At 33.8% G+C, this 16776-nt stretch overlaps 1 protein-coding gene across 2 annotated transcripts; it reads left to right on the forward strand.

The window, feature by feature from the left end:
* Positions 1–1893: 1893 nt before the first annotated feature.
* Positions 1894–12446, forward strand: LOC113719625 (transcription initiation factor TFIID subunit 15-like). Of its 2 annotated transcripts, none has more exons than XM_027244874.2 (8): positions 1894–2026; positions 2219–2377; positions 2489–2823; positions 2963–3148; positions 4593–4676; positions 6093–6174; positions 6255–6381; positions 11977–12446. In XM_027244874.2, exons 2-8 carry the CDS (start codon positions 2258–2260, stop codon positions 12186–12188), a joined length of 1146 nt encoding a protein of 381 aa, XP_027100675.1. In that variant the 5' UTR covers positions 1894–2026; positions 2219–2257; the 3' UTR covers positions 12189–12446. The 2 variants fall into 2 exon arrangements, with proteins under 2 accessions (XP_027100675.1, XP_071928674.1); XM_072072573.1 differs by having other exon boundaries at positions 1933–2026; positions 2184–2377; positions 11977–12325.
* Positions 12447–16776: the final 4330 nt, after the last annotated feature.

Below are 16776 nucleotides of genomic sequence, written 5' to 3' on the forward strand. Positions count from 1 at the left end.
TTAGTCCATTCGATGTAACTGGCTTGACATTTTAGTAAATAGTTAAAGTGGTAGTCAAATTTCAAGTGAAGTACTGAATTAAATAATCAATTTCCTGTCCAAACAATTATTTAGAAGATTTAGGTTCCGTTTGATAAAACTGAATCTGAATTCTGAAGTCTGAATTCTAAATTCTGAATACTGAAACAATTAATTTGCTGAATTTTAAGTATTGAAAAGAAATATATGAATGTCTGAATTTTAATGTTAAACCTATTTATACTATTTGATAAACATTTATAACTGAATGCTTAATAAGTTAAATTGACAAATTTGCCCTTATATCTTTTCATTCAAAAAAGAAATAGAACCTATGATTTAATTAGCTAAAAATGTTAGGTATGAAAATGATAATATTTATTTTTAAATTAAATTAATATAAAAGATGAAATATATTATATATGGAGTATGGAGAAGATGTGAAAATCATTCAAAAGGGAGAAAAAAGAAATAGAAAATCATTAGATAGAGAATATTAGATTGTTTAATTAGATAATAATTTTGAACATAATTAACAAATAAGGGTAGATTTGGTAGATAAGATAAGGTAATTGAAGTAATTCTATTGATTCCTATCAGAATTAAGCATTCAGTTAGGATTCTTGTGCTGAAAAAAATACACACAAGTTCAGCACTACCTAACAAGTTCAGCACTACCTAAAAAGTTCAGCAAATGGATTTTTATTTATTAAACACTCAAAACATCTGAATGTCTGAAAAATTTAGATTCAGCACTTTTTTATATTATCAAACAGACCCTTAGCTGCTGTCCAAATGCTTATCAATATCCCAAAAGATTATCTCAAATAAATTCTAAATAAATAGCTATCTAAGCGCACCCTGTGTTACAAACCTTAAGGCTTGATGTCTATGTTCCTCGAAACTATAGGTTTCATTTGGATTGAAAAATTTGATGAAAATTTTGCAATCCATCCAAATTAATTTAGTTGTTTGGATTGCTTAATAGACAATTAAATTTGTATGACATCAACTATTAAAATATATTTTAAATACTAGAATAATTGATAGTTTACAAATTTAAATATCTTTTAAATAATATAAATAATTTGAAAATTTTGAAAAAATTTCAAATCTTTTATCAAATATCTCAATCTAAGCGTAGTTTTATATTTTTACTCCCGCACATGACCAATACTATTCTACATGGAATTCAACTCCAGCAAAAAATCCATGGTATTTTGAATTCCATGTGGAATAGTATTGGCCGTGTATATTAGAATGGATTTTCATTTATCAAACATTCAAAACATCTGAATGTCTGAAAAATTTAGATTCAGCACTTTTTTATGTTATCAAACAGACCCTTAGCTGCTGTCCAAATGCTTATAAATATCCCAAAAGATTATCTCAAATAAATTTTAAATAAATAGCTATCTAAGCGCACCCTGTGTTACAAACCTTAAGGCTTGATGTCTATGTTTCTCGAAACTATAGGTTTCATTTGGATTGAAAAATTTGATGAAAATTTTGCAATCCATCCAAATTAATTTAGTTGTTTGGATTGCTTAATAGACAATTAGATTTGTCTGACATCAACTATTAAAATATATTTTAAATACTAGAATAATTGATAGTTTACAAATTTAAATATCTTTTAAATAATATAAATAATTTGAAAATTTTGAAAAAATTTCAAATCTTTTATCAAATATCTCAATCTAAGCATAGTTTTAGTTTTTTACTCCCGCTAATACGAAAGTCCAAAATATCGGGGCCTTCAGAACCGTTGGGCCAAAACTGCACATGATTGGGGCAGGAAGCTTGCACCCTGGGCTTGAACTCTCTCTGTCGAATGGGCCGTTACAGCCAATACCTTATTATTAACCGGAACTATTAGGATTTTTTTTATTTCTAAATTTTCTGTAAAACGAAGAACTGAGAACAAATCGGCAGTCTCTCAGAAACCAAATCAAGGGTTCCTCTCCGCCTCTCTCTTCCCGAGTCAACTCACTAGACTCGGAATCCGGTGAGTCTCACTGATGGATGTTTGTTACCGAACTTTCAATTTTAATTTGCATTTAACAATTCGACGATTTTATCGAAATTCTTGCAAAGTACTGCTGCATATTTTTTTCTTTTGTTTTTCGTATTTAATAAGCTAGATTTTTCTGCAATTATTTCAGTACTCAGATATGGGTAATATTTATGAGTTCTGCAGTTTTTTGCTTTTTGGTGATAATTCATGGTACTAGCATGAATGGCAAGCTATTCAGGAAAAGCAGCTCCTGCAAATGGCTCAGTTTATGTTTGTAATTTGCCTCCTGGCACGAATGAGGATATGTTAGCTGAATTTTTTGGCACTATTGGGGTGTTAAAGGTACGAATTTTGATCAGATTTTGGTCGAAATGTAACTAGAATAGTGCTTGTTCTGCACTTCTGTCCGTTTCATTACGGTTTTGACAGTATATTTTTAATTACGTATGATAGAAAGATAAGCGAACAGGGCGACCGAAAATATGGCTATATCGTGACAAAGTAACGAATGAGCCAAAAGGGGATGCCACAGTAACGTATGAGGACCCTCATGCTGCATTAGCTGCTGTTGATTGGTTCAACAACAACGATTTCCATGGAGCAATAATTGGTGTTTTTATGGCGGAGTCAAAGAGCAAGGATGAGAATCCAAGCTTAGGTAGTGATCTTGTTGGGCTGGAGGTAGGTGCTAGGGAGATTAACGGAGGTGCTGGACGAGGTAGAGGTCGAGGGGATGCTACTGGGAAAGCTTGGCAGCAAGATGGAGACTGGATGTGTCCGAATACAAGGTCTGTGATGTGATCATTGGTGAGCAGCTTTTTCATACCCTTTTGTGTTCCCTTTTTATCTGTTCTTTTGAGTATGTCATCCTGTGAAATAATCAGTAAAACTGAAAGTTTGTTCTGGAAATATTTATGGCAATAACAGTTGCTCCAATGTGAACTTCGCATTTCGTGGTGTGTGCAATCTTTGTGGTAGCGCACGACCTGCCGGTGTTTCTGCTGGTGTTGCAGGATCTGGAGGTCGGGGAAGAGGCCAGGGTGGCCAAGAGATTGGGAGCAGTAACCGTGCAGTTGGTGGACTTTTTGGTCCGAATGATTGGCCTTGTCCAATGTAAGGAATTTGCTCCTTGCTTTAATCTCTCTGAGAATGAGGTTGCTGTCTAGCTTTTATTGTATTCTGAGCTATTTGCAAACTAGGCTGCCTGTGCCTCTTTCTTTAGTGATCTCTCTGATTTATGCTGCAACAGTTTTTGTTTTGATGAATACTCATTGATCTTTGCAAAAATAACCGTAGCAACTGTTAAGATGAATGAATTGAATTATGTCCTTTAAAACTTGCTGGTTTGCTGATAAATGTTGAATTTACATATGCTGATTAATTTTACATGTTTTATCGTCAACTTATAACCTTTATTTAAAGTTCTCTTACATTCTGGCCTGGATTTGTCTACCCCACCCAAGAACTGTGATCTGCTGAACAAACTCATATGTTAAGTATTGGATATTTCTTATTAGGGGACACAATCAGAGTGCTTTACTCTAAACGTGATAACGTAATGGTAAGCATAAAATGAATCATTTTAAATGAAAAATTAGATAATTTACATTTCTTAGATAATAAGAAACATGAGGAGCCAAAGAAATCAACTAAGTTCGAACTGAAAGACAAGATTTTTATGAATCAGGAAATAAGTAGAGACTTGTGTGGCTGTTTAAAATTTGTTTTTATGGCTAAAAGCTTAAGACTATCAGGTGCTAGAGGAATGTTTACATTAAGATAAAACTTTGTGGTCTTCTTTTGCTGTATAGTTTAATATCTCTGGTAGAAGAAAATCCTACTGGAAAGGTCTCATTCTCTGTCGCAGCTGTTGCCCCTCGTGTCTTTTCAAGCACTCCAGCAGCTTGCTTCTCTTCCCCTTCCCTGCGAAAAAAGAAAAATTCTTTATTTCTCCACCAAAAAAATTTTTGATAGTATTATTGACTTGGGAGGTTTTCTGTAACAGATGAGATGCTTTGACCTTTGATGATCTTTTTCTTTTTGCCTCCCTGTGTAGCGTAAAGTGATGAGTCCATCTAACCCTCATTCTTTGAGCATTAGATACATACTTTTGATCTTATGGACTTCTGCCCCTGGCTCTGTCCTCAGTGAAGTGTGCTTAGAAGTCTCTTTTGAAGGCATCCTACTGAAGAGAGTTTCTCTTACCATCAAGTGCTTTTTGCCATCGAAATTAATTGTTTGTCTTCTGATGACAATCAGCGCATTCGATGGTTTTGGTTGCATATTCTTCTGCCTTCGGTAATTGGTCTCTTATATTTATTGTTTCAAATGCATAGTATGTTATTGTTATTCAATGTGTCATATGTACTGCTTAGTGCATTTGAGATCTTTAAAGTTGATCAGAAGATAAGTGAGTTGGGTTATATTTGCATCTGATCTGGATTTCTGTGTTTGTGGAGATGATGATCCTACTCTGTTTTGGTTTCTTTCTTTCCTAACATTCAATCATATTGTTTAATGTGTGACTTATGCTTCTGCATTTCACTTGCTGCTCCAGGTGTGGTAATATTAATTGGGCAAAGCGCACTAAATGCAACATCTGCAACACCAATAAACCTGGCCACACTGAAGGTGGTGTTAGGTACTTTGCTGTCTATGTTGATACTATTTTTTTTGGGTGGAGAACTGATACTGATGACTACGACGTATCCAGCAGTTGAGGGGTTTTAAGTATTGAGGAATGCTATATTTTCTATAAATTTATATTGCAGTTTTAAAGTTAGTGATGATTAGCTTGTCTTTCCATCCCTCGAGAGGTTTGAGTGTATAACTATCGATGAGTTATCTGTTTTACAATGCTAGAAACTGAAGAAAGCTATTTTTTCGTATTTTCAGATTTTTTTAGTCCAGATTTTTTCTTATTTCTCTTTATTTGGAAATTTGAGTCACTTACAGAGAAAGAGTAACAAGTACGTAGTTATTAAATAGAATCTCTGCTTGCAGTCCCACTGATTCTTAAACTGCTTAAATGAGTGTCTGATGTCCATTATCTTTAAGGTTCCATATCCTCTTTGTCCTGTAACACATCAAAGTTGATGGATCATCTGCGCATTTTTAATTTTTGGTCTTTATTTTTGCTGCACTGTTGTTTCTAATAGCTGAGGGAGCAGCCATGTTGTTATCCTGTAGGCTTTTAGTGGGTTATCCATTTCCTAAGCTTTTCTAATTCCAGGATTGAATGTAACTTTCCAAGTTCTGTCATCTTTGAACAGTGTTTTGGTCTTGTTGGACTTTGTTGAAACTAAATGTGTGCATGTTACAACCCCTACAAGTTTGGACTCTCCTATGGCTTAGGTGGGTTTCGTCCTTTATTACCATATAATGAGACGCTACCTTTGGTGGGATGGTTGATCTGCCTTTTAGGGGCTATTTTTCCCTTTTTATATATTTTTTTGTTAAGACTATAATCTTAGAGACCAACAAATAATCTTATGAATATATTCCCAGACTCTTCATTTAAAAGTTTATGTAAAAAATGTTGATTTCTCCTAATTGCACACACACCTTGTGTTCCAAGATAACTCATTCTCTTGCTCTTCTAGTCATTAGCAGATACTATCTCTGAAATGGTGCTTTGTTTGAACCATATGTCCTTTTCTTGAGGTAGCTGCTTATGGCAATCATAGATGCAATATTGCATATCAGTTTACTTTTGGAAGATGCAGTAATGGCCTTTTAAATGCCTACTCATGGTTGACTTGTGAAAGGGAAATGAAGTTAACCTTTTGAATGGACATTCAAGCACTAGATGTTGTCCTCAATGTTGGTGTCATGTGCTTTTAGTTTAAGTGTATGCTAAGGGCAGTTTACTGGTGCCGAATTTAGTTTTGCTGGTCATGCTTTTGCGTGAATTTTGGCTCTGTCCTTGTGTTATATCCTTTTTTATCCTAAAGCAATTAAGCCTTTTTAAATACAAGTTCTAACTTCTTTTCAGAGCATTAGATAGAGTATTTGTGGATAAGGGACTGATTTTGGTTGTTATTATTGATTTTCAAAGAGGTGGGCGTGGTGGAGGCTACAAAGAACTTGATGAAGATGAAATAGAGGAAACTAGAAGAAGGCGGAGGGAAGCAGAAGAGGTAAGAAAGAGATGTAGTGGAGAAAGATGAGTGAATAATTTTCATTAGATCTTGACACTTATCTTACTCCTATATCCTAGGATGATGGGGAAATGTACGATGAGTTTGGTAATCTTAAGAAGAAATTCCGTGCAAAGATGAAACAAGCTGAAGCTGGTCACAGCCTTGCTGGTGCTGGACGTGCTGGATGGGAAGTGGAGGATCTAGGTATTATCATTGTCATTGTGTTGATCTTCATCTAAAGTTAAATTTGAAACTTATTCAATTATGTACTATTTTTTAGGAATGGAACATATTTGGATTCTTGTCTATGCATTACATTATCTTTATGGAAGATCCACTTTTTTTTTGTTTTAGTTTCATTTCAAATTAGTTTGAGAAAAGGTAAAGTCCAGTTACTTATTTGTTCAATTTTTTGGGTTGCCTGCTTGAGATTTATAGCCATCTGATATGCTTGTGTGCATCTTATGTCCTTTCACTGTATGTTGTCAGAGCTATACCCCAGGAAAAAGAAAACAAAAAATGAGAAGACAGAAACAACAGATAGATTATTAAAAATTGCGATTTGGCTCCAGGCAAAATGTCCTAATTGTATTGTTTAGAAGTGTTACACATTCTTGTTTCCTTTCATAGCTGAATAAATTTGGAATATTCATCTTAAGCCTTATACAAATTTTTCTCTTGATGGTGTGAAGTGGCCTTTAAGATGTTATGGCTGGTCATAGTTGTCAAGGGCGAATCTAGTTGTTACAAACCAATGGTGCATGAGTGAGTGGAACGTTTCTAGGGTAACTTAGTGCAAAACACTAGGGTAAGTGCCCAGTTTTCCTTTTTTCTCCCCCCATAATTTCTTATGTTCAAGATCTCATATATTAGATTTGATGACTTCCATCATAATGAGGATTTTCTGTCGATGCAGCTATTAATTAAGTTGTAGAAGAACTGAAAACACAATGAAAACATCAGAACAATTCAACTTTATCAATCTTTTAGAAAGAGCTTACAAAAAGAAAAGCAGAAATCAGATTAAAAACATGGTTTGGAAAGTGTTAAAATTGCACAAGGCTACAAGAAGCAGAAGCAGCAGTAGATAGGTGAGCAGTCGAAGGATGGTATATTGACTCTAGGTGTCAGTCCTAGGTGGTTTCTGGATGCAAGACACCCTTAACTGATTAATAATGTAAATAATCAGAATCATTACTGGAATCAAATTATCCCCAAGGAAGTGAAACACTAGAAGAACCATACATCACATACAATGCTTTGTTGTGCACATCACGTACAATGTTTTGTCTTGGACTTAAGTGACATCTCTTTTGTGTTATTGGCATATTCTGATGCATTGACTGTGATTTCTAGTATATCTGGTTTTCTGTGGACGAGGTTGGTGTTTGTGATGTCTCTATGGCTGGGATTTATATATAATAACATCCAACTGGGGAAAGAGATATGAAACTGGAAAAGCTTTTATATTCTTGTGATGCTGCAACGTCACATGCTGAGTATGAAGTATGTTAACCTAATCCAGCATGGTAATTTATAAAATTCAGTGGAACTTTTCTACTAGTTTGCTTTGGATGATAAGTTTAGAAGGGCAGACGTATTAGTTATCAAGACTAGAGAAATGCTTCAATATTTTGGTATAACTAGATTTTAAGGTGATTTTGAAAAACAAGAGGTAAGATTCGTTAAATTTGTCTACATATATAAGTTTCTATTAGGTGGAGCTATTGCTGCCCATGACGAGGAACATGCTATTGTAGTATTATGGAACATATTTGTTTTAGGTTTATGCCAGTGAGAGGAATAGACAAGAGTGGTTGTTTCCCAGATATTTTATGAGCCCAAACAATCAATAAATTCATAATAAAAAAATCAAGTCAGAATTTGAAGTACTGGGGTATTGAAGAACCATTGTGACAAGATTGTAATACTAATTTATGAATGAAGGAAGAATGAAGCATTAGTTAGTAAATTTTTCAAAAGTAGGTGTACTATTGGATTTAGTTTCTGGACGTGATTTTGGAGATTGATGAGCGCTGTTGAAGCTCTTGTCATCATCTACTTTCTCTCAAGAGTCTGAGATGTTTTGGACCTTTTCAGTCTATGCTGGTAGATGGGAGTGCTCAGCCCATATTGGATTAAAATTGAAATGAATTATACATTGCTTGTGAAGATGATCATTTGGATTTTGGTATCTCTTAACGTTAAAGATTATGGTAAATTTGTCTGCTATCAAGTCAAAACTTTTGCAATAATCAAATTTATTGTAAGGTTGTTGCCTCGGAATTTGGTTTTTTGTTTGAGCTATACATGCTAAAGTTGCATACTTTGGAAGCTAATCCTCTCAGTATTTATTAAGTTTCCTTTTGTTAGCTTTTGAACTGTTTGCAATTTAGTTTTTTAGGTCAAGTCTTTGAATTTTATGTTAACCTCAGTGTGCTGTAAAAGAGGATGAGGAGTTCTTTAGGCAGATTAAGTGCTTATTTCTGTTCACATTTGAGACATTTGGGTGATAAAAATCATTGATTTTGATTGCATTCTTCTCAAGAACTTAGGTGTCATTTGGTGTGAGGATTACATAAGGGAGGATAAGTCATCCTGGTTAATTGTCCGTAGAAGGCTCATCCTGGGATTCCTCATCCTAGTTAAGATAATTGTTTAAGTTTGGTTAGGATGTAATTATTGAGAAGATACCCCATAAACAGTCAATTCTTATCCTTGGCAGGTATGCCATTATTGCTTTGGTTATCAAAAGTAATTCCATAAAGAGTGTCATTATTTTGTTGTCTCAACAAGCTATCATTTTAGCATAAATAATCTCACCTGCCCCATGGGATTGTTTTACCCCCCGGGCATTGGACTATGTTGGTTTATGGGATGAGTCAATCCCATGTGCAGAAACTAACGAGACAAGGATGACATGGGATTAATAATCCAATCATTTTTCATCACATGAAAACAGATAATACAGTGTATGTTTGTCTGAAAGCTCCTAAAAGGTTTCTACATTGGTTTTCCTCTTTAAACCGTAGGCTTACAAACTGATTGAATATCTTGCTCTAGATTTTATAAAATACCTGCCTATCACATCAACTGCCAGTATTTCTTCCTTGTGATATTACCAGAAATGGATAATTATAGTTGTATACCTACTTTTAATATCTAGATAAAGGCAACAGAAAACTTGCCCGACAAAATGGTACAGTTCTTTTACAAGAGAAACTTGTGACAGTAATTGGTAGATAAGTAGAATTTCTTGCAAATAGCATATGAGCATGATTGTTAGAAGTACCAGAGAGACATTTTGGGGAAAAGGTGTAGGAGAGTCCTTTCATTCCATAAGAGGCCTCTACTCCAAGGAAAGCAACCCTTTTTGGTGTTCAAAGCTGCACATCTGGAGCATCATCCTTTGACAGAACTTAGGAGGGAGAGAAGTACAATATCTTGGTGTTTTTTCTAGGAGATAGGTGAAAGGCTGCATTTTATTTTAACTCTGCTTCTATGGAGTTGGGTCCTTGGAGCATGGCTTGATAGAAGGAAAGCGCTCAATATTCTTCTGGCTTTTCATTTTAATGTGGTTATGTGCATGTGTTAAAGGATTAACCCACAGAAAAATATACATGCATTCCTCATGCTATATAATTCTGTGAGAGGAAATGAGAACCATTTGGAGAGCTGTATTTTGTGGATTACTACCTGGTCAGTGTAAAAATCATTTGAAATAAGCAATACTTGTAAACATAAGGTCGGGATATGGACAATTTAGGCATTGCCATTTGTGTAAAAATATCCAATTTGTAGTGGCAGGATAATAAAATTACCCCATTACAAGAAACTAGCTACTAGCTACAATTTGGTGTTGTACATATCTATGGAAAATCCTAAGAAGCATGCTATATAATTTTTTTGGTGAGAAAAATTTTACCAAAGAAAAGGAGCCACTTACCTGGTTTTAGGTGTCTCCTTTTAATTCCAGAATCTGGAATTGCTCGTGCAGTTAAAATATTTCCTCATTAGAAATTTTACTTTTATTATCATAACATGAAAAAGTACCTAAAATAAAAGATAGATGTACTTCCCGTTATATTAATCTCAAAAAAACTGTCTTTATTAGAAGTGCTTAGAGAGATCACGCCCTTGCCGTGTTTTATGGTTCTGAAGGAGGGAACTGCAAATCTCTTTGAGGGAAGCATTTGCACAATTGGAAAGAGTTTGTAGAACATTGCATTACTTTGTGGATGAAAGTTTTTTCTCCAGACCTTATTAGCATGCCTCTGTATTTGTCATGGGAATAATTTGTGGACATATTTTCAGCCGGTCTAGATAATGTCAAACTAGTAGCGCCTTTTTTGTGGAGGAGTTCTATAAAAGTCATTATTTTACATGTTTCAGTCAATTATTTTCAATTATTTGACAATAGTTGGAGTCTTTCATTAAAATTGTTAGCCCTAATAATTGGTAGACGGCATAATTCATAAATCAGGAGGGGAGAATTAATTGGACCATGTCTTGTGCTCAGCACCGTCAATTTTCCTTTACAATTGGGAAAATTAATCATTTACCACAAATTTGATTTGGATTACTGGTCTCCAATAATAGCCAGCAGTGGACTGTCCATTGCGTAATGTTCCATTCGATAGAACATGGTGCATCAACCTTTTCTTTTCTCTGATTTTCCTCCGCTGCTTTTGTTTTTGAATTTCTCATTGAAATTTACTAGTTGTTTTCTTGAAAGTTGATAATAAAGGAATTATTATTACTTGTTAACGTGGTGTGGTCAAATGTTGATGCCTCTACAAATTACCTGTTAGGCAACCTAGGGCCCAACTTACTGCTCAAGAACAATCCCAAAAGTAAACTTTTGCACTTTTGCCAGTTACAATATGTAATAGTTGTTTGACTAAGACCTATTCTAATCAAGTACATAATGATGGAGTAACATCAATAAAGTGCCTGTAGTAACTTATAAAATTACAACTAATGCTCAGAGCAATATTTACTGCACGGTAAAAGGACAGGGATCTAGAGGGAGGTCTTTGGCAGAGACAATAGCGAGTCAACCAGTTTCACATTTTAATTTGAAATCATTTCTTCCAAGGAGTTATTCACTTGTTTTACTTCTTGTCATTAACTAGAAATCCCAGTTTCACTTTTGTTCTGTTTTTTAATCACTGCAAACTATGTTTCGACATTGGACACTGAGTAATGTTGAAACTGAGCAGCTAAACTGAAGAACCTGTGAGTGAGTTTGGTACTGTAGCTGTATAATCCTCTTAGGTCCATTGCCGATGCTACTAGATCTAAAGCTGTAAATCAGGAGGGGCTATTCTTTGATGAGTTTATTGTAGTGACCATGGAGCTCAGAGAAGATAGTATTAGAAATATGGGACCTGATGTAAGCTTTACTTAATCTGACCTGATGCCAAACAGCCCTACCAGCAGTAGCACTGATTATCAGTAGTTCTTCCACTGGGCTACCCTTGACTGTTACCAGGAAAGGAAGAGGTGCTGCAAGCTAGAATGGTCTGGTGGTAGCCTGAAATTAGGAGTTTTAGGAATTGACTTCCTTTTTTCCAGCACTTCCAGCACTAATCCAAAGGAAATGCACTAGGGTACATATGCCGTAGTGTTAATATGACTGTTGATTGCCTAAGCTTTGTTGAGTGAAATCTCGTGTAAATTCATGATGTTATATGACACACATTGTCAAAGTGTTTTTGTTTTGTGATTGTACTCCTGCACCAAACCATTTGTTATATGAAGTTGCTTTACCTGACATCTGAATGTAATTGCTGGCAGGTGCTGGTGACCGAGATAAAAGGGAAGGAAGCAGAGGCAAAGGAAGAGAGAGTGAGGACAGAGAGAGGGATAGGCATAGATGCAGAAGCAGAGAACGAGATAGGGGAAGAGATAGAGATCGAAATTATGAATATGATCGAGACCGGGATTATGGACGCGAACGGGAGAGGGATCGGGATCGGGATCGGGAAAGGAGCAGGTACCGTTACTGATGATTCATTCCAAACGGGGGTGTGGGATGAGTTAAAAGTTTTTGAGGTAATTTTCCTTTGGGTTTGTATTGACGAGGAAAATGGACTTCAACCTCAGACTTGAATGCATTCGTATTATTTCCTTTTGAGGTTTGCCATTCGACTCTTCTAAATTTTTAGGATAAACTTTTTTGGTTATTTGTAATTTATTTGTTTCTCTCTCTCGCGAGCAGCGATTTCTAAACTTTCAAGATTAATGCTGGTTATCTTTTTTAGAAATTTGAAATTTTCTGATAAAACATCGGTACGGTTGAAGAAAGCGACATGATGCATGCGGTGTATCTTATATTTTCTAATCCATTTCCTGCCAGACGATGTCAATTTCATATATGAAACACAGAGAAAACCTCAACTGGTCTAACGGAGCTAATTTGGAACATTTTCTTCTGGTTTGCTTTGCGCCGGGGCAGGGTCTACGGGTATTTACAGCTATGTGGTGTCTGAACTTTTAATATACTGTTGACGGTAGCAGGCCAAAAAAAAATTGGTAGCCAATGAGAGACGAACTCGTAGAATATTTGTGAAATTTTATAGTAACGATCAAATTGCAAATCATACCAGTGTAGGATTAGCACGACATAGTTGCCTGTTAAGTTGCTAAGCTAGCAACTAAATCTGAATATTCTAAACAGATTTCCAAAATTGCAACGAGCATTTTAGTAGTAGGATTGTCTACACTTATCCCCCATTTTTCCACAGACATCAAGTAATAGGCACTTTGCACCGTTTTCAGTCGAATAATACATTAGGATTCTTGCTTAAAATGACCATTAAACCCTCTCATCACGTAATGACTTTTAACCATAGTTAGCCCCTTAGCATTCAAAGCCACCAGGTTTTTTTTTTTTTTTTTTTGTTTTGGAGGGTAAAGCCACCAGTTTCACTTTGTGCTTCGATTTCAGTAGTAGCATTTAAATCCTATTAGTTGAGATATATAATCATTTTTGGACAAAATTTTCAGATTAATAGACAATTTTTTTTTCTTATTTCCTTTTTTCTTTATCTTTTTTTCCTCTTACAGAGTAAATAAATTGTCGATTTCTCGTTTTCTATTATTAGTAATATGAAACAATTGCTTGATAATTATTAATTGGATAGCCATAGATCCTACACTGCTTATGCTAATAAAATAATTTAACTAGACACAATGTAAAAGTAGATTGCACATCAAAAACTTTTATCGATCATTTAAATTTTTTATGATAAGTTGTAATTTGTAACTCCCCCCCCCCCCCCCCAAAAAAAAGGTCATATTTTCATTTAGTGAATTTTTTTTCTCTTAATGAAGCCAACATACATCAGTGTTAGTTGTATGCCATAAAACCAATAGGTAATTATAGTTTGTGCATACTGTTTTATATTTATGTAAGTTCTATATGGCATTCTTTTTCATTTTGCTCATAATGTTTTCAGCATTTAAATAAAAAATTCTTTGGAATAATTAACTGCACTAGTGAAATCATAAACAGGTGATGGTGTGACTTATTTGACATATAAGATTTAATTCTTAATGTTAGTTGAACTACTAACAAAAGAAGGCATTGTTAATATAGTTACAATAGCACATACCTTGCTTCTAAATAAGGAATTAATAATTAATCTAATTAGAGCTGGCACATTTTTTATACTCTTAAGAGTAATAAGGTAAATATGATGAATGGATATTAATTATATGGGAACAGAGCAAAAAGGTCAAGTTTATTTTTTTGGCTTTTCTTCATTAATTGAGTGGTTATGATGCATTTTAGATACTAACACATGATCTGTAAGTATGAAATTAGTTATGATTATATTAATAATAAATTAAAGGTGTTTAAAGAAGCTTAAATCAATATTATTTGGTTTCCCGTTGAAAAGTTTGCTTCACTCTAAAGGTAGGTAAACCATGACCATACTTTTTTTATATTATCCTTTCAATTCATATATTCATTTCATTGAAATCAAGTTTTTGCTCTCATAATTTTTGTTATATCAATTTCAATTATTCTGGACTAAACAAAAATGCTTATTTCACTCTTATTTTCCCTTTTCTTCTGTCTTCCTAAAACATGAGAGATTCATATGATTACCGTTATGCATTAGAATCGAGAATTCTTTATTCAATAATTAATTTGAATTTTGGATTTTATCGTCTTTTGAATAATTCTTGCACTCAAATATTTTACCATTTTTCTTGTAAATGCTTATTATTTACTATTCCATATGCCATAGTTTTTTAACATAGTATGAATAGTCTATAATTGGGAGGAGGGACAGTGATGCGATTATCTTAATTATGTTCTTAACTATATTTGGCTATTTTATGGCCTCATATTTTTAGTAGTTTGTGTATGCTATTAACTATTAAGGAAAAGAAATTTTTGAACAACTTTTGAGGATAAAAGAGAGTTAGTTGACTTGCCACAATTACGTGCTAAACTCCCTTACTTGGAGTTCCTATTGACTATGAGAATTTGATGCAATTATGAATGGAATATGAGCTATTGTCAATCTTTAAAGTTGAAATATTTTAAATGGCCTTTTTTCTTTTCTTGAAATATGTTAAGTGTAGGTAAATTTATACAAGAAAAATCAATGGATGGTAGTTAAGATTTGATTGAAAAATTGATCAACTAATTGAGTTTTAATAATTATCTTTGATATATGAATCAATTATTTTCTTCTTTTGTGCCTTAAGGTCACCAAATAGAAGAATCATTTCCCAATTCAATGTAATGATTAGAAACTTTATTAAGGCAAATCATCTACAAATGTACATAAATATTGAATGGAAATTTAACCCATCAAATTGCAAAAATGGACAATGATGAGGCTAATTATTTCAAAAGTTGAGGCAATACATTTCTCGCACTAATTGGTATGTACCATTATCAAACTTAGGTAGAAGAATTTTTCAATATCATAAACAATGTTCACAAGCATTGAAAGTTAACAAAAAGAGAAAAGAAAAAAAATCTGAAACAACATTAAAAACTTGATATTAGAGCCTCCAATATTCTGATTCTTTTGGTGTTAGTGTTAATCAAATTGCATCCATAGCATCATCAAGTGCATCTTGAGTCACATGAATCTACTTTGCAAATGCAATTTTGCATGTCAATAAGAGGGCAAGGGATTGATTATTGTTTGTTGATCCTTTGGATATGTTTGTCACAAGATTGGACATATATCAAGAGGGGACAATATAAATTGTAGGATTTAACAGAAACTACGGTGAGTAAAATCAGTTATAGGTTACAATCTTTTCTCTTGTTCATTTATGTACATGTTAGTCTTCTTTTCTTAAAAGGAAAAAATAAAGGAAATTAGTTTTGACGTGGGGAAGATATCGAGTAATTGACTTGTTGAACCACGTAACTTAGAAACAAGAGACTTAAAGAAGATTAATTATTTCACCATAGCCTTTCATGAAAGGTACACAAAGAATAGATTTAAAAAGGGGACATAGGATTAAAAGAGAGACAATTACAACACCTTGAATGTTTAGAACTTTGCTTCTCATGTATATGAGTCAATGGAAGATTGACAACACAACAAACACTGAAATCAATGTCACATATGGAAAGTCAAAGAAGATTTTGAATTGTACAATAGTTTAGGTTGTCAGTTTTAGATTGAATTTTTTTTGAACAAATAATAGAAAGAAGTTGTGTTGCCTTTAGAAAATTTTGTTGTTCTCCTATCATTTGAGTAGCAAATAACTTTTTTAAAATCCTACACTATTTACAAATTAAAAAAAATAAAGAAACCACGCATACTCTCTGTCCTTTGTAGACATCAAACCCATGTTCTCTTTTCCCTTCTCTCTCAATTCCAAACTATCCAAAATAACCTTTTAAACTTCTTTGCTCTACACGTCAAATATTTTTCTTCATCCCAAACCCATTTACTTTTTTTTTTTTTTGGTTTACTTTTTTTACTTTACTTTTGTTGCTTTTCATTTGGTTCTAACAATCATCTTTTGCTTTCTAAACAATAGAGAAAAATGGAAGAAATATCCATGAGGAGGAGTAAAAAGTATAATCTTTCAAGTTGTGCTCTTCACTTCAAATCTCTTTTTTCCCCGCAAATGTTTCTTCCTTAATCAATAACAAGAAGAACACGGAAAAAGTACTAGGTTATTTGTTTTAAATTTTTTTCGTTGTCTACTGCTCTCTCATATAGTTTTGACAATCACATTTAACTTATGATCAATAGGGGAAAATACAAAGAATAACCTTTCAGTTGTGCTCTCCTCCCCTTCCCCATTAATCTTTCTTCCAGTTTTATTTTAGATGGATCTTGAAGTTTTTGCTGTCCTATTTATTGGTATTCAAGAATATAAAAGATAAATACTTCTCTTGGTATCCATTTTCCTCATAATTTGAAGGGCTTAATATTAAATGGAGTTTTATCTATTTCATTTTTATATCCTTTTTCCCTTTCATACTTTTGTTCTTCAAGAATATTTAACAAACTTTTTTCACCGTTTTCGTGATCTAAGATAGATTAAAAATTTTGGACATCTCCTATCTCTTTCTATGTTTTGAACTCTTTACGGGTCTATTTG

This window comes from Coffea arabica, chromosome 11e (assembly GCF_036785885.1).
Source record: "Coffea arabica cultivar ET-39 chromosome 11e, Coffea Arabica ET-39 HiFi, whole genome shotgun sequence".
Classification (NCBI taxonomy): Eukaryota; Viridiplantae; Streptophyta; class Magnoliopsida; order Gentianales; family Rubiaceae; genus Coffea; species Coffea arabica.